The sequence below is a fragment of the Grus americana genome, chromosome 6 (genome assembly GCF_028858705.1).
Source record: "Grus americana isolate bGruAme1 chromosome 6, bGruAme1.mat, whole genome shotgun sequence".
In the NCBI taxonomy this organism is placed as follows: domain Eukaryota; kingdom Metazoa; phylum Chordata; class Aves; order Gruiformes; family Gruidae; genus Grus; species Grus americana.
The window spans coordinates 42,984,510-43,007,253 of record NC_072857.1 but is presented as its reverse complement, the minus strand read 5'-3'; the positions used below and the strand labels follow the sequence as shown (position 1 = coordinate 43,007,253).

Below are 22,744 nucleotides of genomic sequence, written 5' to 3'. Positions count from 1 at the left end.
TCCCAGCCCTCAGCAGCTTCTGATTCCTTGGCCTGAGGAGCCATGATGGAACAGCAAGAGCTGGCACAAGGGGGACACGAAACACAGGTGGGGACAAGTGTCACCCCAGCAGCAAGGAGCCAAGGGCACGCAGCGCAGACCACCCCCTGCCCCAGCACCACCGACTGGGCTCCCCCCGCAGCTGCGCCTACGAGAGGGCAGAGTGGCTGGAGGCAGCTCAGTGAGGCAGCGCTCGCCATCAGGTTCACATCAACAAGGAATGCCATGGCAGGGACCTCACAGCCTGTCTCCTTCTCCTTCTCCTTCTTCTCCTCCTTCTCCTTGCACCATTGACCCTGAGCAGGGCGGGTAAATGTCTCCTGGCACTGACTTGTCTTTCTCCACCACCCCTCGCCAGGAGAAAGGCAGTGCTCAACACAGCAGACAGAGCCCTCGTTCTGTGCCGTCAGCTCAGGCCTCACAGGAGGGGACGCTGGTGCTTTGGGAGGTGGCTGCTCCCATGCACCCACCTCTCCCAGGCTTTTCCAGTCTGCTGGGCCATTCCTCGGTGACAAGTCCCTCTCACCCACACCCAAGTGGATTGTGTGGGGCTCCACGTCTGCATGGGAACAATGGTCGGGGGCGTAGGGAGAAGGGGCCTCTCACTTGGCCAGCAGACCCATTGTGCAGTGCTGGCTCTCAGCGTTGAGGAGTGTGTCCCAGCCAGGCTTCCATTCGACTTCAAACACCATGGTCTCATAACCAAGGCAGCAGAGCATTTCTTTGTTGGTCAGCGCTGCAAATCTGCGTGCAGAGCAAAGCCCAGGTCATGCCGGGAACCATACAAGGGATAAAAGGGCTGGGATGGAGTACCTGTTGGGGTTGGTGGGAAGGCAGCCTTCCTCCTGGCATTGCCTCCAGAAGGTATTCATCTCCTCTGGCAACTGCCCTCTGCTGAAGAAACTTTGGAAGAGCAGCGCCAGGAGGAGCCGGGGGAAATGAACCTTCAACCTCCATGGGTGCCAGGGCAGCTGAAGGATCTCCTGCAGCTCCCTGGTTGCCTGCAGAAAACAAAACACCCAGAGACAGCGCTTAATGCCGAGACATCCCCATGGCAGGGCCAGAGCGTGGGAGGGTGAGGCTCAGGCGCTGCCCCATCCCACGGGAGAACCAGGGGGAGCACCTGTCCCGGCTGCCCCTAAACCTGTCCCTAAGCCAGGGAGGCTTCCAGCCCTCCACGTGAGGCAGGGAGATGCAGCGGTGGGGGAGGATGGAGAGCCACCCGGAGAGGCAACCGCGGAGGCAAGCAAAGGCCTGGTCCAGAAACTCACAGCCAGGGCAAAGATGTCCATTATTTCCCCATCAGAGGTGGACGTGCTCTGCAGTGGCCAGTCCTCCAGCGCACAGAGCAGCTCCAGCAGCACCTTCTCTGCAGTCTTGTTCGCGGAGACCATGGCCCTCCACATGGGCGCAGCAGCTCTGCAGGCCCAGAGCTCTGTGTCAGTGGGGTCTTGGCCACAGTGCCGTGGCCCGGGCCACCCCAGGGGCCCAGGCTGGCAGCCAGCCCTGCCTCTGCCCGTTGCCCCTCGCTGGCAGCACCCAGCGGGCCTGGCCCTGTGGCAGGAGGCGAACGAGTGATGGTGCGTTGATGGGCAGGGAGGGAGCATGGCAGTGGGCTCTGGGGCTGCCATGCCAGGGCAGGCAAACAGAGGGGTCAGAGGGTCCTGAAAAGCTCCCTCTCTCTGACACCCCACGTGCGACAGGCTCTACACGCTGATGGGCTCTAAAGGCTGATGAGCCCTGAGCCCTCAAGGCAGGTGGGCCCCCTAGCTGTCACACACTGGGGCACAGTGCAGGAGGGTCACCACCACATCATGGGCGTGCATGTGGGTCAGCTCCAGAAGGGTGTTGTCCAGCCTGTGCTCGGCAGACACATCCGTGTTGGACTTGAGCCAGCGGCAGATGCACCTCACAGTGCTCAGCACCTGGAAAAGACATGGTTGAGAGATGGAGTTCTGAAAGATGAAGCCATTACCCCAGCTTCCCCCTGGAAGTGCTTCCCTTCCCACCACACCTTGCTGGCCTAAAAGGATGTCAGGAACCCAGTGGACCCGACTTCAGGGGCCACACGATCCCCAGGGGGCTCACAGGCTACTTACACGCTCCAAGGTGGAGGCATCCCTTTGCACAAGCGCATCGAGCATGGCAGCACAAGCCTCCGCATCACAGAAGCCAGAGCCTGCCATGCCCTTGATAGCCGTGAGGGTGCTGTCTTCACGCTGACGGGGCTTGAGGGATTCCCAAAACTTCTGCAGGAGAAGGAAGGGCAGGGAAGAGAGGGATGTCACACCGAGTGTCCCAACAGTGGTGCTCGGCTGAGCAGCGAGAGCAGGCCCAGCCCAGGTGGGGTTGGCTGCTGGGTACCTGTGCTCTGCTGTGGGAGAGGGCACGGGTGTTTGCCTGCTCCTGCTCTTCTTCTGGCGGCTCCCAGTCTAGGTCTGGCAAAGACCAAGTACAAGCAGAGCTGAGGGGCTGCAGGAGAGGCTGGAGAACACAGCCGAGCCTCACACTCGCCAGGCAGGGCCAGCCGTGGGACAGGGGCTGCTGGGAACACTGACCCCTGTCTCTCTTTCCCTGGGGATGTCCATGGGGGATGGCATGGGGCCCAGCTCAGTCACTCACCCGCCTGCAGAGGCTGGACCTGCTCCAGCTCATCAGGCTGCCATGCTGGGGCAGCCCCAGCACCTTTCTTCGTCTCCTTGTTCTTCTCCCCCATCCAGGCCAGCCTGGGCACGCTGGGGGCTCTCTCTGCCATCCTGTGTAGGTCTGGCCTCGAGGGCTCCTCTCACAGGGATGGCAGATGCCTCAGAAAAGCGCCACGGATGCAGGTCAGCAGGGAAGGAGGTGGCAGCGCAGGGGCTCCTCGCAGCCCCACTCCGTCCTGTCCTGTCCTGTCCCGTTGCGTCCTCCGGGCACTGTGGGGTGGCCATATCACTGCCAACGCCCATATCATGGAGGGTCACAAAAGATATGTCCTTTCTTGGCCATTGAGTTCGCTGGCTGCCAGCACAGCCTTTCTGTCACAAGGTGGAGACAGTCAAGCAGTCTGTGATCAGCCCCAGAGCCAGATCTCCAGATCCACGCTGGACCAGCGCAGCTTCCCCTGCAAACAGTGCTGGACCAGGCTCTGTGGGGACCTGTAAAACCAATCAAAGCAACCCTGGTTGCCTTTCCATGATGACAGTGTGTAGGGATTACCGTAACCAGCCGAGAAAGCAAGGTGTCTCATGCAAAATCATCCATATATCACATACAGCATTTATACATCTATCTCAGCAGCACCTTCTCCGCAGTCCCGTACTCAGAAAGCATTGCCTTCCACCTAGTCACGGCAGCTCTGCAGGCCCTGAGCTCTGTGTCAGCAGGGTCTTGGCCTCAGTGCTGTGGGCTGGGCAACGGGGGGGCCCGGGCTGGTTGCCCGCCCTGCCTCTGCTCACGGCCCCTCGCCGGCAGCACCCAGCGGGCCTGGGACTGCAGAGGCCCTGTCTCCTCCTCCTCCTCCCTCAGCCAACCCAGCCTAGGCATGTTGGGGGTATCTCCACCATCTTGCCAAGGCCTGGCCTCGAGGGCTTCTACCACAGGGATGGGAGACAACTCAGGGAAGCACCCCGGAAGCAGGGCAGCAAGGAACGAGGTGGCTGCGTGGAGGCTCCTCATGGTCTCCTGCCACCCTGTCCTCGCAGGGCTTCCTGCCACTCCTGTCCCCTCAGGGCCTCCCGACACCCTGCCCCTTCAGGGCCTTCCCACCACCCCACCCTTCAGGGCCACCTGCTGCCCTGACGCACCAGAAGAAACCCCACCACTCCATCCCCTCATAGCCTCCTACCACTCTGCCCCTAGGGCCTCCCCAGCACCTCAGCCCCTCATGGCCTCCTGCCACTCTGCCCCCTCGGGCCTATCCTCATTCAGTCCCCTCAGAGCCTCCCCAGAACCTCATCCCCTCATGGCCTCCTGCCACTCTGTCCCCTAGGGCCTCCCCAGCACCTCAGCCCCTCATGCCCTCCCACCATTCTGTCCCCAAGGCCCTCTGCCATTCAGTCCCCTCAGGGCCTCCTGTCAGGGCCTACCCAGCCCCTCATCCCCTCATGGCCTCCTGCCAGCCAGTCCCCTCAGGGCCTCTCAACACACTATCCCCTCAGGGCCTCCAGGTACCATGACATACCGGAACGCGCCCCACCGCCCCGTCCCCTCAGGGTCTTTCACCATGTCCCCTCAGGGCCTCCAGTCACCTCTTTGACTCAGGGATTCCCCAGCACCTCATCCCCCCATGCCCCCCCCACCACTCTGTCCCCTCAGGGCCTCCAGCTACCATTACAAACCTGAAGGCGCCCCACTGCGTCGTCCTCTCAGGGTTTTTCACCAGCCCATCCCCTCAGGGCCTCCAAACTGCCCCACCCCCTCAGGGTCTGCCCCCGGCCCTGCAAACCTGCCCTGCCATGGCACAGCACTGAAGGATCTCTGCAGCAGCCAGCTAAAATGGCAACATTCCAGCCAGCATCACATGGGTGGGAAACATGGCTGGGAGAGTATTTGTGGACATCTCCATAGGCATCCCCATAGGTCTGGGCTCTGCCCATGAGCTTTGTCAGAAGCATTAAGGCTTCAGCAGAAGAACCAAAGCGGGTTCTGGACACTTTTCCAACCGTGCTGCAGGTCTGGGCAACTGTTGCTGAGCACAAGTGCCCTTTTTCTCCTCTTCCCCAGTGTGCTGGGGACACTAGGGAACAAAGCAAGTGGGAGGCAGAGAAGGGAGCTGCTGAGATAGATGTATAGAGACACGCTGGGAGCTCCCTGCCATGGCGTTCCTTGTCGAGGTGAGCCTGATGGCGAGCGCTGCCTCACTGAGCTGCCTCCAGCCACTCTGCCCTCTCGTAGGCACAGCTGCAGGGGGAGCCCAGTCAGTGGTGCTGGGGCAGGGGGTGGTCTGTGCTGCGTACCCTTGGCCCCTTGCTGCTGGGGTGATGCTTGTCCCCTCCTGCGTTTTGTGTCCCCATTGTGCCAGCTCTTGCTCTTCCATCGTGGCTCCTTGGGCCGAGGAATCAGAAGGTGCCGAGGGCTGGGAGGCACAGCGGAGGGGGAGAGCGACCTGTGCTGTGTGCCCCGCGGCGCAGAGCCAGGAGCCCAGGGGCTCTCCGCAGTCACTACCGCCTTCGGGCTCGGCTGCCTGGGACGGTGCTCGTGCCCTGTGCTGCCGGCTGGAGCCAGCCCTGCACGGTGCTGGGGTCCTGCCAGCCGGGCACCCTCGTGTCACTGCTCTGTGTGTTTCAGCTCGTGGCCTGCCCTGGTATAAAGGGTGATCGCACCCTGCAGCTCATCCCAAGGTACCTGCAGAGTGAGTGCAGAGCGATGCGTCGCGTGGTGCTTAGAGCCCTCGTCGTGAAGTCCAGAAGACCCTTGATGGTGAGCAGTGGCACACGGGGTGGGTCTGGGGGGGTGGTGCTGGGTGACACAGTAGCTTGGACTTGGCTGGGCTTCGGGAGCTGTGGTAGCTGCTCCCAGCTCTCCTGCCTCTGTGTTCACCTGCCCGAGTCCTTCGGGGCGGCCCTTTGGCTCCTGGACCCTGAGGCAGTAGCGTGGGCTCGAACCACTGGAGCGGTTTTGGCAGGAAGCCTTTTACGGCTTCACACCGTGCCGTTATGTTCCACACAGGCCAAAGGAATGCGGTTCCTGCTGCCAAGGCTCATAGAGCTACTGCCGGATGCAGATGGGGAGGTGCTCGGGATGACCCTGTCTGTGGTCATAAAGGTGGTCCAGAGCATGGACGTGCCAATTGCCAGCCCCATCTCTCTGCAGCTGGCTGAGGCACTCTGGCCACTCTTTGACAACGTAAGGCTTTGAACCACCCACCCTCCCCTCCTCACGGGTGCTGGGTGCTGCCAGGAAACTTTGTGCCCTGCAGATTTACAGACCCGTGCCCAGGTGGGCCTGGAGCAGCCGGCGCTGAGGTCTTGCCCTCTTCCTTTCCACCAGGAGTCCAGCTACGTGCAACTGCTCTCCATTCGCCTCTTCCCAGATGCGATGGGGTTTGTAGCAGAAGCAGGAAAAAAGCCACTGGAGGCACATGTGCAGCAGAGCTTGCTCCCACTGCTCTACCACTTGCACGATGAGAACCAGCGCGTGGCAGAGGTGAGGACTCCTGACCTGCTGGTTTCCCCGTGGGAGGTGGCTCGGCTGCCTGCTGCCCTGGCGCCTTGCGGACTGCGGTGCTCCAGCTTCTTCCTGGCCTTGGCTACAGAGCAGCAGCTCTGGGGACCTCTGTCCTGCTGCCCCGGCAGCACCAGGTGCCCGACATGAGGGCCGCCCCACTCTTCTGCTTGGGCACCAAACCCACCGACGGAGGCGTTGCCCAGCTGCTGCATCTTGCCAGCAGGGGCCAGGAAAGGCCCTGAGCCTTGCCCAGGTGCCGTCTCCCATCGCCCATTGCCGCCAGCCTGTAATCCACACATGCCCCACTCCCTTGGGTATGCAGCCCTGCAGGCTCTTTTCCCATCTTTTCTCCCTCCCCGAGCCCAGGGGTGCCAACTGAGCCCCAGTCCAGATGGGTTTGGGCAGCAGGGTGGCACCGCAGCTCCCCGGGGAGCACCCAGCCCTCTGCTCCCTCCAAACCCCAGCACCAGCCAGCTGCTGGGCAGGGAGGGGAGGCCAATGCTGGGCATATGGAGCACCCGGCCAAGGGGGAGACTCTGCACTAACCCTTCCCTCCATCCCCTTGTGCTCTCTCCAGTTGACGGAGCCCAGCAGCACAGCAGATGAGTACCTGCTGCAGTCCCTGCTGTACCTGCAGAGCCAACAGGAGTCCATATGAGAGGTGGCTGTCAGGTTCATTGGTGAGCCACAACCGCCCCGGGGGTCCCTCCCTGCCCCACTGCAGCTCAGCCCCAGCTGCGACTGCTGCACTGGCAGTAGGAATAGGCCCTGTGGCTGCGGAGCTGCGTTGCTGGGAAGAGCGGGATTTGTGACTGGCTGCGTCATCCGGCGCCGTAATAAAGAATGCCTGCTTTCTAATAGTAAAAATGGAGCATTGGAGAGTTTATTATCCCATATTTGTTGACAAGGCCATGAGGGGATGAGGTGCTGGGGAGGCCCTGCAGCAAAGGGGTGGCAGGAGGCCCTGAGGGGACATGGTGGCAGGAGGCTATGAGGGGATGGAGTGGTGGTGTGTTTCAGGGAAGCAGATGGCCCTGAGGGGGATGGTGAGAAGGCCCTGAGAGGACAGGGTGGCAGGAGGCCATGAGGAGCCTCCACGCAGCCACCTCATTCCTTGCTGCCCTGCTTCCTTGGTGCTTCCATGAGGGGTCTCCCATCCCTGCAGTAGAAGCCCTCGAGGCCAGGCCTTGGCAAGATGGTGGGGATGCCCCCAACGTGCCTAGGCTGGACAGGCTGAGGGAGGAGGAGGAGGAGACGGGGCCTCCGCAGTCCCAGGCCCGCTGGGTGCTGCCGGCGAGGGGCCGTGAGCAGAGGCAGGGCGGGCAACCAGCCCGGGCCCCCCCGTTGCCCAGCCCACAGCACTGAGGCCAAGACCCTGCTGACACAGAGCTCAGGGCCCGCAGAGCTGCCGTGACTAGGTGGAAGGCAATGCTTTCTGAGTACGGGACTGCGGAGAAGGTGCTGCCTTCTGCGTGTCCTTCCTTTGTGGAGTAAAACAGTGGAAAAACCCAGAAGCAACCAGGACCCTCAGGAGAGAGTAACCAGCCATGATGGCTTTCCAGCAGCCAGTGGCAGCACTGGCCATACCACAGCCCGTGGCCTGGCCACAGGTGCCAGCTGCTCCGCCAGCCTGCAAGAGCAAGAGGAAAGGAGAGGAAAACCTTTTTCCTCCCGGGCACCCGCTCTGCAGCGCTCACGTCTCCTGTGGCAAGGGCTGGGTGGGGTACAGCCCGCAGCTCCAGGCCACTTCTGTCCCCACGGTCTCTGCTGCGCGAGTATTGGAGCTGCCCATGTTTTGGGACAAGAGCTGTGCTAAGAGACGGAGGGGAACAAGGGCAGCCCTGACGTGATCACAGAAGCACACTGCGCGGTGGGAGGCAGAGAAGGTGCTGCTGAGATAGATGTATAAATGCTGTAGGTGCTATATGGATGATTTTGCATGAGAATGCTACCTTGCTTTCTCAGCAACCACCCATGGCTGGTTACGGTAATCCCTACACACTGTCATCATGGAAAGGCAACCAGGGTTGCTTTGATTGGTTTTACAGGTCCTCACAGAGCCTGGTCCAGCACTGTTTGCAGGGGAAGCTGCTCTGGTCCAGCGTGGATCTGGAGATCTGGCTCTGGGGCTGATCACAGACTGCTCGACTGTCTCCACCTTGTGACACAAAGGCTGTGCTGGCAGCCAGGGAACTCAATGGCCAAGAAAGGACATACCCAATAAAAATCCAACTCAGCAGGCTCCCACGGTGCCTGTCGCTTTTCAGGATTTTTATCATGATGACTGGGATTCAAGGCAGAGAAGATGCTGCTGGAAACCCTTGGCCATGGGAGCTCTCGTCTCTCTAATCCCTCTGCTCTATTGAGCTGGAAAGGTGGATGTTCTTTTCTCTGCAACCTACTTGCATGTGAGCTTGTCCTCTGCTGCCTTTCACTCTTTCAGTGAGGCTGAAACAGCACAGCAGAACTTGCTGCCCTGAGCTCTGTACTAATTCATGTAAAAGGACAGGTCCCCAGAATTTTTTACCACTACCATTTTGGTGCGGTTTCTTAAAATATCAGAGGCTCCCGGGACCAAAGATGCAGCGTCACAATCACTTTCGCAAAGCAAAACGGGAGGTGCTTGTTCTAGTCAGTCTGCTTTGGTGGAGATCGTTGTCAATGTGCTGGTGGTTTACCAGCATGTAGTGTGGCCTGCCAGACGTCACCGTCACAACCTTCTATTTATTGCTGCCTGTCAGGATGCAGTGCAATAAAGGAACCCCAAAGTCCCCAACAGGCTGGTGCTCTACAAGGTCCGTGCAGAGGCAGAGCAAGTGATGTCTGCCACAAAGGGAAATTTCTTAGCAGTAACCTGCGGAGAGGCCCCCAAAACACGTGCCAGATGTCCAGTTGTCGAAAAGCATAAGTCTTTTCGTCTGTTTTGATCTTTGCTTTCCTAATGGCAGAGCCATAGACGAGGCTCACTGGTGGACAGCTGACAGCTGAAGCTTTGTTTGTGAAGGCTAGTAAGGCGGTTCATAGGTCGCATCAATGAGGAGAGGGACGAATAAATAGCCTTTCCACAAAGCAGACTGCCATGTCTTACCCTGTGGCACTATCTCAGTCGGCATCATCGCTGACGTTATTCCAGCCACGCGGGTGCTGCGTTTCCTCCGCTTTCGACCTGCCTGGGGTCTCCCAGGGCCTCACCAGCTGCACAGTGACGTTTGAGGTGGGCTTTTGTGGGGAGGATCCCAGCGTTGCTGGGCAGCGTGGCGCAGAAACCCCTGGCACAAGAAGCAAATCTCGGTGGGTGTGATGGCAATGGGCCAGGTATGAGACGGTAGGACAGTGGTGGAGTGGCTGCATTAAAAAATGGATCCCAGGGTGAGGTTGCAGCGACAGCACATGAAAGCCACTCGCTGGGTCGTTCACTGGGATTGCCCTAGCATTGCAGCCTGATGAGGTGGAGTAGGTCCAGCCACTACAGATGGGTGAGTGACTGAGCAGGGCCATAGGGCTGGTGGCTAGATCTAGACTGGGTGCCGCCAGAAGAGGAGCAGGAGCAGGCAAACACCCGTGCCCTCTCCCACAGCAGAGCACAGGTAACCGGCAGCCAACCCCGCCTGGGCTGGGCCTGCTCTCGCTGCTCAGCTGAGCACCACTGTTGGGACACTCGGTGTGACATCCCTCTCTTCCCTGCCCTTCTTTCCCCTGCAGAAGTTTTGGGAATCCCCCAAGCCCCGTCAGCGTGAAGACAGCACCCTCATGGCTATCGAGGGCATGGAAGGCTCTGGCTTCTGTGATGCGGAGGCTTGTGCTGCCATGCTCGATGCGCTTGTGCAAAGGGATGCCTCCACCTTGGAGCAGGTAAGTAGCCTGTGAGCCCCCTGGGGATCGTGTGGCCCCTGAAGTCGGGTCCACTGGGTTCCTGACATCCTTTTAGGCCAGCACAGTGTGGTGGGAAGGGAAGCACTTCCAGGGGGAAGCTGGGGAAATGGTTCCATCTCTCAGCTGTTTCCCCTCCAGGTGCTGAGCATCATGTGGTGCATCTGCCGCTGGCTCAAGTCCAACACAGATGTGTCTGCCGAGCACAGGCTGGACAACACCCTTCTGGAGCTGACCCACATGCACGCCCATGATGTGGTGGTGACCCTCCTGCACTGTGCCCCAGTGTGTGACAGCTAGGGGGCCCACCTGCCTCGAGGGCTCAGGGCTCATCAGCCTTTAGAGCCCATCAGCGTGTAGAGCCTGTCGCACGTGGGGTGTCAGAGAGAGGGAGCTTTTCAGGACCCTCTGACCCCTCTGTTTGCCTGCCCTGGCATGGCAGCCCCAGAGCCCACTGCCATGCTCCCTCCCTGCCCATCAACGCACCATCACTCGTTCGCCTCCTGCCACAGGGCCAGGCCCGCTGGGTGCTGCCAGCGAGGGGCAACGGGCAGAGGCAGGGCTGGCGGCCAGCCTGGGCCCCTGGGGTGGCCCGGGCCACGGCACTGTGGCCAAGACCCCACTGACACAGAGCTCTGGGCCTGCAGAGCTGCTGCGCCCATGTGGAGGGCCATGGTCTCCGCGAACAAGACTGCAGAGAAGGTGCTGCTGGAGCTGCTCTGTGCGCTGGAGGACTGGCCACTGCAGAGCACGTCCACCTCTGATGGGGAAATAATGGACATCTTTGCCCTGGCTGTGAGTTTCTGGACCAGGCCTTTGCTTGCCCCCAGGGTCACCTCTCCGGGTGGCTCTCCATCCTCCCCCACCACTGCATCTCCCTGCCTCACGTGGAGGGCTGGAAGCCTCCCTGGCTTAGGGACAGGTTTAGGGGCAGCCAGGACAGGTGCTCCCCCTGGTTCTCCCGTGGGATGGGGCAGCGCCTGAGCCTCACCTTCCCACGCTCTGGCCCTGCCACGGGGATGTCTCAGCACTGAGCACTGTCTCTGGGTGTTTTGTTTTCTGCAGGCAACTAGGGTGTGCGGGAGATCCTTTGGCTGCCCAAGCGCCCGTGGAGGTTGAAGGTGCATTTCCCCCAGCTCCTCCTGGCTCTGCTCTTCCAAAGTTTCTTCAGCACAGAGCAGATGCCAGAGGAGGTCAATACCTTCTGGAGGCAATGCCAGGAGGAAGGCTGCCTTCCCACCAACCCCAACAGGTACTCCAGACCAACCCTCCTCTTGCTCGCATGGCCCCGGTGTTGAGATATTCTTTTACCAAAGAACGATTAGCTTTGAATTTAGCAAGGCCTGTGAGTAATTAATGTATACAGAGAAGATATCCTAACCTTGAGAACAGAAACATCTTGGCAGGATTGCCCAAACAGGCTTGATAAGGAAGAACTGCTTGGCCGGACAACAGAGTTGGGAAACATGCAAGGAGAAGGAACTGTCCTCAAGAGTTGTGACCATAAAAGGGAAAAAGGAGTGGGGGGCTAACTCCCCAAACGACCACCGATGACTACCCGAGACCCCTGCGCACGCGCAGTGTAGTTTTGCCACGCCAGCAGTATGTAAATGCTCTCTAGGCACAGAGGCGGAGACTTCTTGGAAAATGTTTGAATATTCATGTCTTTAAGGCATATAAAGGATGAACTTTTGTTTGAGGGTATGCATGATAGGCAGAACGATCCCCCATGCATCCGGTGCCAAATAAAGCAATGCCTGCTTTCTAATACTAAAACGGTGTATTGGAGAGTTTATTATCCCATATTTGGTGACATGTGGAGACCCCCGGGCTCCCTGCTCTGTGCTACGGGGCACAAGGCACAGTTCGCTCGCCCCGTCCGCTGTGCCTCCCAGCCCTCAGCAGCTTCTGATTCCTTGGCCTGAGGAGCCATGATGGAACAGCAAGAGCTGGCACAAGGGGGACACGAAACACAGGTGGGGACAAGTGTCACCCCAGCAGCAAGGAGCCAAGGGCACGCAGCGCAGACCACCCCCTGCCCCAGCACCACCGACTGGGCTCCCCCCGCAGCTGCGCCTACGAGAGGGCAGAGTGGCTGGAGGCAGCTCAGTGAGGCAGCGCTCGCCATCAGGTTCACATCAACAAGGAATGCCATGGCAGGGACCTCACAGCCTGTCTCCTTCTCCTTCTCCTTCTTCTCCTCCTTCTCCTTGCACCATTGACCCTGAGCAGGGCGGGTAAATGTCTCCTGGCACTGACTTGTCTTTCTCCACCACCCCTCGCCAGGAGAAAGGCAGTGCTCAACACAGCAGACAGAGCCCTCGTTCTGTGCCGTCAGCTCAGGCCTCACAGGAGGGGACCCTGGTGTTTTGGGAGGTGGCTGCTCCTGTGCACCCACCTCTCCCAGGCTTTTCCAGTCTGCTGGGCCATTCCTCGGTGACAAGTCCCTCTCACCCACACCCAAGTGGATTGTGTGGGGCTCCACGTCTGCATGGGAACAATGGTCGGGGGCGTAGGGAGAAGGGGCCTCTCACTTGGCCAGCAGACCCATTGTGCAGTGCTGGCTCTCAGCGTTGAGGAGTGTGTCCCAGCCAGGCTTCCATTCGACTTCAAACACCATGGTCTCATAACCAAGGCAGCAGAGCATTTCTTTGTTGGTCAGCGCTGCAAATCTGCGTGCAGAGCAAAGCCCAGGTCATGCCGGGAACCATACAAGGGATAAAAGGGCTGGGATGGAGTACCTGTTGGGGTTGGTGGGAAGGCAGCCTTCCTCCTGGCATTGCCTCCAGAAGGTATTCATCTCCTCTGGCAACTGCCCTCTGCTGAAGAAACTTTGGAAGAGCAGCGCCAGGAGGAGCCGGGGGAAATGAACCTTCAACCTCCATGGGTGCCAGGGCAGCTGAAGGATCTCCTGCAGCTCCCTGGTTGCCTGCAGAAAACAAAACACCCAGAGACAGCGCTTAATGCCGAGACATCCCCATGGCAGGGCCAGAGCGTGGGAGGGTGAGGCTCAGGCGCTGCCCCATCCCACAGGAGAACCAGGGGGAGCACCTGTCCCGGCTGCCCCTAAACCTGTCCCTAAGCCAGGGAGGCTTCCAGCCCTCCACGTGAGGCAGGGAGATGCAGCGGTGGGGGAGGATGGAGAGCCACCCGGAGAGGCAACTGCGGAGGCAAGCAAAGGCCTGGTCCAGAAACTCACAGCCAGGGCAAAGATGTCCATTATTTCCCCATCAGAGGTGGACGTGCTCTGCAGTGGCCAGTCCTCCAGCGCACAGAGCAGCTCCAGCAGCACCTTCTCTGCAGTCTTGTTCGCGGAGACCATGGCCCTCCACATGGGCGCAGCAGCTCTGCAGGCCCAGAGCTCTGTGTCAGTGGGGTCTTGGCCACAGTGCCATGGCCCGGGCCACCCCAGGGGCCCAGCCTGGCCGCCAGCCCTGCCTCTGCCCACTGCCCCTAGCTAGGAGCAGCTAGCAGGCTCGGCCCTGCGGCAGCTGGCGGCCGAGTGATGGTGCCGTGATGGGCAGGGAGGGAGCATGGCAGCGGGCTCTGGGGCTGCCATGCCAGGGCAGGCAAACAGAGGGGTCAGAGGGTCCTGAAAAGCTCCCTCTCTCTGACACCCCACGTGCGACAGGCTCTACACGCTGATGGGCTCTAAAGGCTGATGAGCCCTGAGCCCTCGAGGCAGGTGGGCCCCCTAGCTGTCACACACTGGGGCACAGTGCAGGAGGGTCACCACCACATCATGGGCGTGCATGTGGGTCAGCTCCAGAAGGGTGTTGTCCAGCCTGTGCTCGGCAGACACATCCGTGTTGGACTTGAGCCAGCGGCAGATGCACCTCACAGTGCTCAGCACCTGGAAAAGACATGGTTGAGAGATGGAGTTCTGAAAGATGAAGCCATTACCCCAGCTTCCCCCTGGAAGTGCTTCCCTTCCCACCACACCTTGCTGGCCTAAAAGGATGTCAGGAACCCAGTGGACCCGACTTCAGGGGCCACACGATCCCCAGGGGGCTCACAGGCTACTTACACGCTCCAAGGTGGAGGCATCCCTTTGCACAAGCGCATCGAGCATGGCAGCACAAGCCTCCGCATCACAGAAGCCAGAGCCTGCCATGCCCTTGATAGCCGTGAGGGTGCTGTCTTCACGCTGACGGGGCTTGAGGGATTCCCAAAACTTCTGCAGGAGAAGGAAGGGCAGGGAAGAGAGGGATGTCACACCGAGTGTCCCAACAGCGGTGCTTGGCTGAGCAGCGAGAGCAGGCCCAGCCCAGGTGGGGTTGGCTGCCGGTTACCTGTGCTCTGCTGTGGGAGAGGGCACGGGTGTTTGCCTGCTCCTGCTCCTCTTCTCGTGGCCCCAGTCTAAATCTGGCAAAGACCAAGTACAAGCAGAGCTGAGGGGCTGCAGGAGAGGCTGGAGAACACAGCCGAGCCTCACACTCGCCAGGGAGGGCCAGCCGTGGGACAGGGGCTGCTGGGAACACTGACCCCTTTCTCTCTTTCCCTGGGGATGTCCATGGGGGATGGCATGGGGCCCAGCTCAGTCACTCACCCGCCTGCAGAGGCTGGACCTGCTCCAGCTCATCAGGCTGCCATGCTGGGGCAGCCCCAGCACCTTTCTTCGTCTCCTTGTTCTTCTCCCCCATCCAGGCCAGCCTGGGCACGCTGGGGGCTCTCTCTGCCATCCTGTGTAGGTCTGGCCTCGAGGGCTCCTCTCACAGGGATGGCAGATGCCTCAGAAAAGCGCCACGGATGCAGGTCAGCAGGGAAGGAGGTGGCAGCGCAGGGGCTCCTCGCAGCCCCACTCCGTCCTGTCCTGTCCCGTTGCGTCCTCTGGGCACTGTGGGGTGGCCATATCACTGCCAACGCCCATATCATGGAGGGTCACAAAAGATATGTCCTTTCTTGGCCATTGAGTTCGCTGGCTGCCAGCACAGCCTTTCTGTCACAAGGTGGAGACAGTCAAGCAGTCTGTGATCAGCCCCAGAGCCAGATCTCCAGATCCACGCTGGACCAGCGCAGCTTCCCCTGCAAACAGTGCTGGACCAGGCTCTGTGGGGACCTGTAAAACCAATCAAAGCAACCCTGGTTGCCTTTCCATGATGACAGTGTGTAGGGATTACCGTAACCAGCCGAGAAAGCAAGGTGTCTCATGCAAAATCATCCATATATCACATACAGCATTTATACATCTATCTCAGCAGCACCTTCTCCGCAGTCCCGTACTCAGAAAGCATTGCCTTCCACCTAGTCACGGCAGCTCTGCAGGCCCTGAGCTCTGTGTCAGCAGGGTCTTGGCCTCAGTGCTGTGGGCTGGGCAACCGGGGGGCACGGGCTCATTGCCCGCCCTGCCACTGCTCACGGCCCCTCACCGGCAGCACCCAGCGGGCCTGGGACTGCAGAGGCCCTGTCTCCTCCTCCTCCTCCCTCAGCCAACCCAGCCTAGGCATGTTGGGGGTATCTCCACCATCTTGCCAAGGCCTGGCCTCGAGGGCTTCTACCACAGGGATGGGAGACAACTCAGGGAAGTACCCTGGAAGCAGGGCAGCAAGGAACGAGGTGGCTGCGTGGAGGCTCCTCATGGTCTCCTGCCACCCTGTCCTCACAGGGCTTCCTGCCACTCCTGTCCCCTCAGGGCCTCCCGACACCCTGCCGCTTCAGGGCCTTCCCACCACCCCACCCTTCAGGGCCACCTGCTGCCCTGACGCACCAGAAGAAACCCCACCACTCCATCCCCTCATAGCCTCCTACCACTCTGCCCCTAGGGCCTCCCCAGCACCTCAGCCCCTCATGGCCTCCTGCCACTCTGCCCCCTCGGGCCTATCCTCATTCAGTCCCCTCAGAGCCTCCCCAGAACCTCATCCCCTCATGGCCTCCTGCCACTCTGTCCCCTAGGGCCTCCCCAGCACCTCAGCCCCTCATGCCCTCCCACCATTCTGTCCCCAAGGCCCTCTGCCATTCAGTCCCCTCAGGGCCTCCTGTCAGGGCCTACCCAGCCCCTCATCCCCTCATGGCCTCCTGCCAGCCAGTCCCCTCAGGGCCTCTCAACACACTATCCCCTCAGGGCCTCCAGGTACCATGACATACTGGAACGCGCCCCACCGCCCCGTCCCCTCAGGGTCTTTCACCATGTCCCCTCAGGGCCTCCAGTCACCTCTTTGACTCAGGGATTCCCCAGCACCTCATCCCCTCATGCCCCCCCCCCCACTCTGTCCCCTCAGGGCCTCCAGCTACCATTACAAACCTGAAGGCGCCCCACTGCGTCGTCCTCTCAGGGTTTTTCACCAGCCCATCCCCTCAGGGCCTCCAAACTGCCCCACCCCCTCAGGGTCTGCCCCCGGCCCTGCAAACCTGCCCTGCCATGGCACAGCACTGAAGGATCTCTGCAGCAGCCAGCTAAAATGGCAACATTCCAGCCAGCATCACATGGGTGGGAAACATGGCTGGGAGAGTATTTGTGGACATCTCCATAGGCATCCCCATAGGTCTGGGCTCTGCCCATGAGCTTTGTCAGAAGCATTAAGGCTTCAGCAGAAGAACCAAAGCGGGTTCTGGACACTTTTCCAACCGTGCTGCACGTCTGGGCAACTGTTGCCGAGCACAAGTGCCCTTTTTCTCCTCTTCCCCAGTGTGCTGGGGACACTAGGGAACAAAGCAAGTGGGAGGCAGAGAAGGGAGCTGCTGAGATAGATGTATAAATGCCGTAGGTGCTATATGGATGATTTTGCATGAGAATGCTACCTTGCTTTCTCAGCAACCACCCATGGCTGGTTACGGTAATCCCTACACACTGTCATCACGGAAAGGCAACCAGGGTTGCTTTGATTGGTTTTACAGGTCCCCACAGAGCCTGGTCCAGCACTGTTTGCAGGGGAAGCTGCTCTGGTCCAGCGTGGATCTGGAGATCTGGCTCTGGGGCTGATCACAGACTGCTCCACTGTCTCCACCTTGTGACACAAAGGCTGTGCTGGCAGCCAGGGAGCTCAATGGCCAAGAAAGGACATACCCAATAAAAATCCAACTCAGCAGGCTCCCACGGTGCCTGTCGCTTTTCAGGATTTTTATCATGATGACTGGGATTCAAGGCAGAGAAGAATCACACACCTCGGTGGGTGTGATGGCAACAGGCTGGGTATGAGACGGTAGGACAGTGGTGAAGTGGCTGCATTAAAAAATGGATCCCAGGGTGAAGTTGCAGGAACAGCACATGAAAGCCACTTGCTGGGTTGTTCGTAGGCAAGTGATTACACAGGCATGGCTAATTTTATAAAAACAAGGCCTTCAAACCGTGGAGTCTTTACAATCCTTGGTCGTGAGATGGGGAGTGACCAGGAAAAACTTCTGAGCCACACAGGGGTTTGCTTGCTGGTCCTCTTGTGGCAAAGCGCTTGAAGGCGAGTTGTGCATTTTCTTGCACAAAAAAAGACATGTCTTCCAGGTTTGCTGGCTGTTTCTGCGAGGACAAGGGGCTGTCAGGAGTACGCTACCCAACAGATACTTTCAAAAAAATAAACGCCCTTAATCTGTCCCATCAAGTTGAAGGTGACATGTGACCAAGGAGTGAGAAAGTAACTGCTTTCGGGAGGGAACCATGCTGGGGAGAGGGCATTTTGAAAACAGACCTTTGGAGACGTTGCCGTCAAGTGGTTTTGCTGCCCTGTGCCCCCATAAAAGCTCTCCTGTCTGGATGCTTCCAAACCTCGGAGGCAGAATTTTCGAACCTGCTTAACAGTCTCCCAGAGAAAGGGTTTCACAGGGGTGTGAAGCCACTTGTTAAGAACAGCAAAAGGCACCAAGACCTCCTGAATTGTTTGCAAGCATAACTGAGCGAGATCCAGGATGGGGGAAATTTCCTGGCCGACTTTCAGCAAAACCCTTTGCAGAATTGAGAAGGGGGGACTGGGAAACACAGGAGGTCCATCAGGATGCAGCAAGCACGGCCAACAATGCCCCTCTCGCATTTGGAGCTTCGTGTCTGCGGGAGGTCTCTCTTCCAGTGATGGCGGCCATTAAACCAAGCACCAAATACACTGAACCCAGAACTGGACCTGCGCATCGCTGTGTCACGGAGCACTGAACCAAGGTGTTCAAAAGGAACGTGAATGAAGCTAATTCATTCGCACTGCCCTCATTGAACAAATATCATTAATAATATGTATAGAGGCATTAAGACCATAATAATAAATATTTTTATATGACAGGAAAAGGGGTTTTGTGCTGCAAGGCAGACTCAGAGGTCCTTGTAGCCAAGACTTGGTGTCCCTATAAAAGGCACTGCCCATGGGTGGCCCACAGAACTGGGATTGCTGGGAGGCCCCGAGGGGATGACAGGGCGGAGGGCCCCAAGGACACACAGGTGGGACACACTTAGGGGACGGGGCAGCTGGAGGCCCCAGGGACATCCCCAGGGAAAAAGGGGAAGAGGGCATGGGCTTCTTGCCTACGGTTGGACTCCGGCCAACCTCCATCCACTGGGCACCCCCAGCCCCAACCTGGGGCCAGAGACACAGGGGTCAGTGTTCTCAGCAGCCCCTGTCCCACAGCTGGCACTGCCTGGTGAGTGAGGGGCTCAGCTGTGTTCTCCAGCCTCTCCCGCAGCCCCTCAGCTCTGCTTGTACTGGGTCTTTGCCAGACCTAGACTGGGAGCCATGAGAAGAAGAGCAGGAGCAGGCAAACACCCGTGCCCTCTCCCACAGCAGAGCACAGGTACCCAGCAGCCAACCCTGCCTGGGCTGGGCCTGCTCTCGCTGCTCAGCCAAGCACCGCTGTTGGGACACTCGGTGTGACATCCCTCTCTTCCCTGCCCTTCCTTCTCCTGCAGAAGTTTTGGGAATCCCTCAAGCCCCGTCAGCGTGAAGACAGCACCCTCACGGCTATCAAGGGCATGGCAGGCTCTGGCTTCTGTGATGCGGAGGCTTGTGCTGCCATGCTCGATGCGCTTGTGCAAAGGGATGCCTCCACCTTGGAGCAGGTAAGTAGCCTGTGAGCCCCCTGGGGATCGTGTGGCCCCTGAAGTCGGGTCCACTGGGTTCCTGACATCCTTTTAGGCCAGCACGGTGTGGTGGGAAGGGAAGCACTTCCAGGGGGAAGCTGGGCCTGCAGAGCTGCTGTGACCATGTGGAGGGCCAGGGCAGTGCCTGAGCCTTGCTCTCCCACGCTCAGGCCCTGCCACGGGGACGTCTCAGCACTGAGCGCTGTCTCTGGGTGTTTTGTTTTCTGCAGGCAACCAGGGTGCTGCGAGAGATCCTCCGTCTGCCCAGGCGCCCATGGAGGTTGAAGGTGCATTTTGCTCGTTTCCTCTTGGCTCTGCTCTTCCAGATTTTCTTCAGCACAGAGCAGATGCCAGAGGAGGTCAGCACCTTCTGGAGGCAATGCCAGGAGGAAGGCTGCCTTCCCACCAACCCCAACAGGTACTGCATCCCAGTCCTCCCATCCCTCCCATGGCCCCAGAGCTGGGGCCAGGGCTCCCAGCATCACCTGGGCTTTGCTCTGCACACAGATTTGCAGTGCTGACCATGAAAGCACTGTTCTGCCGCCTTGGTTATGAAAACGTGATGTTTGAAGTTGAGCGTAAGCGTGGCTGGGACACACTGCTCAACGCTGAGACCCAGCACTGCGCAATGGGTCTGCTGGCCAGGTGAGAGCCCCCTTTTCCCTGCTCCCCCCCTCCATTGTTCCCCTGCAGACAGGGAGCCCCACACAATCTCCTTGGGCGTGGGTGAGAGGGACCTGTCACCGAGGAATGGCCCAGCAGACTGGAAAAGCCTGGGAGAGGTGGGTGCATGGGAGCGGCCACCTCCCAAAGCACCAGCGTCCCCTCCCGTGGGGCCTGGGCTGCCGGCACAGAATGAGGGCTCCATCTGCTGTGGTGGGCACCGCCTTTCTCCTGGCGAGGGGTGGTGGGGAAAGACCAGTCAGTGCCAAGAGAGGTTTGCCTGCCCTGCTCAGGGCCAACGGTGCCTTCTTCCTCCTGACAGAGAGATGCGCCATATGTCAAGAAACGCGCGTAACTGGATCGCATGCTACTTGGTCAAGCTGCTGAGTGGGAAGGAGACATGCTGGGAGCTCCCTGCCATGGCGTTCCTTGTCGAGGTGAGCCTGATGGCGAGCACTGCCTCGCTGAGCTGCCTCCAGCCACTCTGCCCTCTCGTAGGCGCAGCTGCAGGGGGAGCCCAGTGTGTGGTGCTGAGGTAAGGGGTGGTCTGCGCTGCGTGCCCTTGGCTCCTTGCTGCTGGGGTGACGCTTGTCCCCTCCTGCGTTTTGTGTCCCCCTTGTGCCAGCTCTCGCTCTTCCATCGTGGCTCCTTGGGCCGAGGAATCAGAAGGTGCCGAGGGCTGGGAGGCACAGCGGAGGGGGAGAGCGACCTGTGCTGTGTGCCCCGCGGCACAGAGCCAGGAGCCCAGGGGCTCTCCGCAGTCACTACCGCCTTCAGGCTCGGCTGCCTGGGACGGTGCTCGTGCCCTGTGCTGCCGGCTGGAGCCAGCCCTGCGCGGTGCTGGGGTCCTGCCAGCCGGGCACCCTTGTGTCACTGCTCTGTGTGTTTCAGCTCATGGCCTGCCCTGATATAAATGCTGATAGCATCCTGCAGCTCATCCCAAGGTACCTGCAGAGTGAGTGCAGAGCGATGCGTCGCGTGGTGCTCAGAGCCCTCATTGTGATGTCCAGGAGATCCTTGATGGTGAGCAGGGGCAGGCAGCTAAAACCATGCTTGTGGGGTGGGTCTGGGTGGGGTGTGCTGGGTAACACAGTAGCTTGGACTTGGCTGGGCTTCGGGAGCTGTGGTAGCTGCTCCCAGCTCTCCTGCCTCCGTGTTCACCTGCCCGAGTCCTTCGGGGCGGCCCTTTGGCTCCTGGACCCTGAGGCAGTAGCGTGGGCCCGAACTCCTGGAGCGGTTTTGGCAGAGCAGCCTTTTACGGCTTCACACCATGCCGTTATGTTCCACACAGCCGAAAAGAATGCGGTTCCTGCTACCAAGGCTCATAGGGCTACTGCAGGATGCAGACGGGGAGGTGGTCGGGATGACCCTGTCTGTGCTCAGCAACGTGGTCCAGAACATGGACATCCCAATTGCCAGCCCCATCGCTCAGCAGCTGGCTGAGGCGCTCCGGCCACACTTTGAGAACGTAAGGCTTTGTAACATCCACCCTCCCCTCCTCACGGGTGCTGGGTGCTGCCAGGGAACTTTGTGCCCTGCAGATTTACAGACCCGTGCCCAGGTGGGCCTGGAGCAGCCGGCGCTGAGGTCTTGCCCTCTTCCTTTCCACCAGGAGTCCAGCTATGTGCAACTGCTCTCCATTCACCTCTTCCGAGATGTGATGGAGTTTGTATCGGAAGTGGGAAAAAAGCCACTGAAGGCACATGTGCAGCAGAGCTTGCTCCCACTGCTCTACCACTTGCACGATGAGAACCAGCGCGTGGCAGAGGTGAGGATTCCTGACCTGCTGGTTTCCCCGTGGGAGGTGGCTCGGCTGCCTGCTGCCCTGGCACCTCGCGGACTGCAGTGCTCCAGCTTCTTCCTGGCCTTGGCTACAGAGCAGCAGCTCCAGGGGCCTCTGTCCTGCTGCCCCGGCAGCACCAGGTGCCCGACATGAGGGCTGCCCCACTCTTCTGCTTGGGCACCAAACCCACCGACGGAGGCGTTGCCCAGCTGCTGCATCTTGCCAGCAGGGCCCAGGAAAGGCCCTGAGCCTTGCCCAGGTGCAAGGGACGCAGGTGCTGTGTCCTGGGCAGGGGTGCCACCTCCCAATCTCTGCTGCTCTGCAGGCCTGTCAGGAAACCATGCTTCAAGCTGCCACATTCCTGAAGAAGAGGAAGCTCAGACGGCTGCTGAAGAAGCAGCGGACATGGGCGGTCGGCGAGTGCCTGGTAAGGATGGCCACGAGACCCCAGACCCAGCCTGGACAAGCCCCATGCCCCAATGCCCAGTGTGTGGGGCTGGCGGCTATGCCTCTGCCCGCTGCTTCAGCCCATCACCGCCAGCCTGCACCCCACACACGCTCCCGTCCCTCGTGTGTGCAGCCCCACAGGCTCTCCTCCCGTCTCTTCTCCCTCCCTCCCTGAGCCCAGGGGTGCCGATGGAGCCCCAGCCCAGCTGGGCTTTGGCAGCAGGGTGGCACCACAGCTCCCCGGGGAGCACCCAGCCCTCTGCTCCCTCCAAACCCCAGCACCAGCTGGCTGCTGGCCGGGCATCGTGGGTGTCCTGGCAGGGGAGGCCAATGCTGGGCATATGGAGCAGCCGGCCAAGGGGGAGAGTCTGCGCTAACCCTTCCCTCCATCCCCTTGTGTTCTCTCCAGTTGACGGAGCCCAGCAGCAGAGCAGATGAGTACCTGCTGCAGTCCCTGCTGTATTTGCAGAGCCCACAGGAGTCCATACGAGAGGCGGCCGTCAGGTTTATTGGTGAGTCACAACCCCCTGGGGGTCCCTCCCTGCCCCACTGCAGCTCAGCCCCAGCCGCAGCTGCTGCGCCGGCAGCAGGAATCGGCCCTGTGGCTGTGGAACACCGACTACACGATGTGGAGCCCGCGGGTCTTCCTGCCACCCTCTCCCTCCCCTGCCCTTGGAACGCCCCGCGCTCAGCCCTGCCAAGGGCAGGAAAGCGTGCAGCGGGGCTGTCGTGGGGAAGCTGCGCTGCTGGGGTAGCGGGATTTGTGATGGGCTGCGTGTTCCTAGGGCTCGCTGGGCGACGGATGA

General features: G+C 60.1%; 1 protein-coding gene across 1 annotated transcript; it reads left to right on the top strand.

Moving 5' to 3' along the window:
• Positions 1-4,825: 4,825 nt before the first annotated feature.
• Positions 4,826-22,693, top strand: LOC129207874 (maestro heat-like repeat-containing protein family member 7). The gene is made up of 7 exons (XM_054829509.1): positions 4,826-4,853; positions 5,308-5,439; positions 5,689-5,865; positions 6,010-6,165; positions 21,817-21,918; positions 22,348-22,450; positions 22,494-22,693. The coding sequence occupies exons 1-7, from the start codon at positions 4,836-4,838 to the stop codon at positions 22,691-22,693; spliced, it is 888 nt and encodes a 295-aa protein (XP_054685484.1). The 5' UTR covers positions 4,826-4,835.
• The last annotated feature ends 51 nt before the right edge of the window (positions 22,694-22,744 follow it).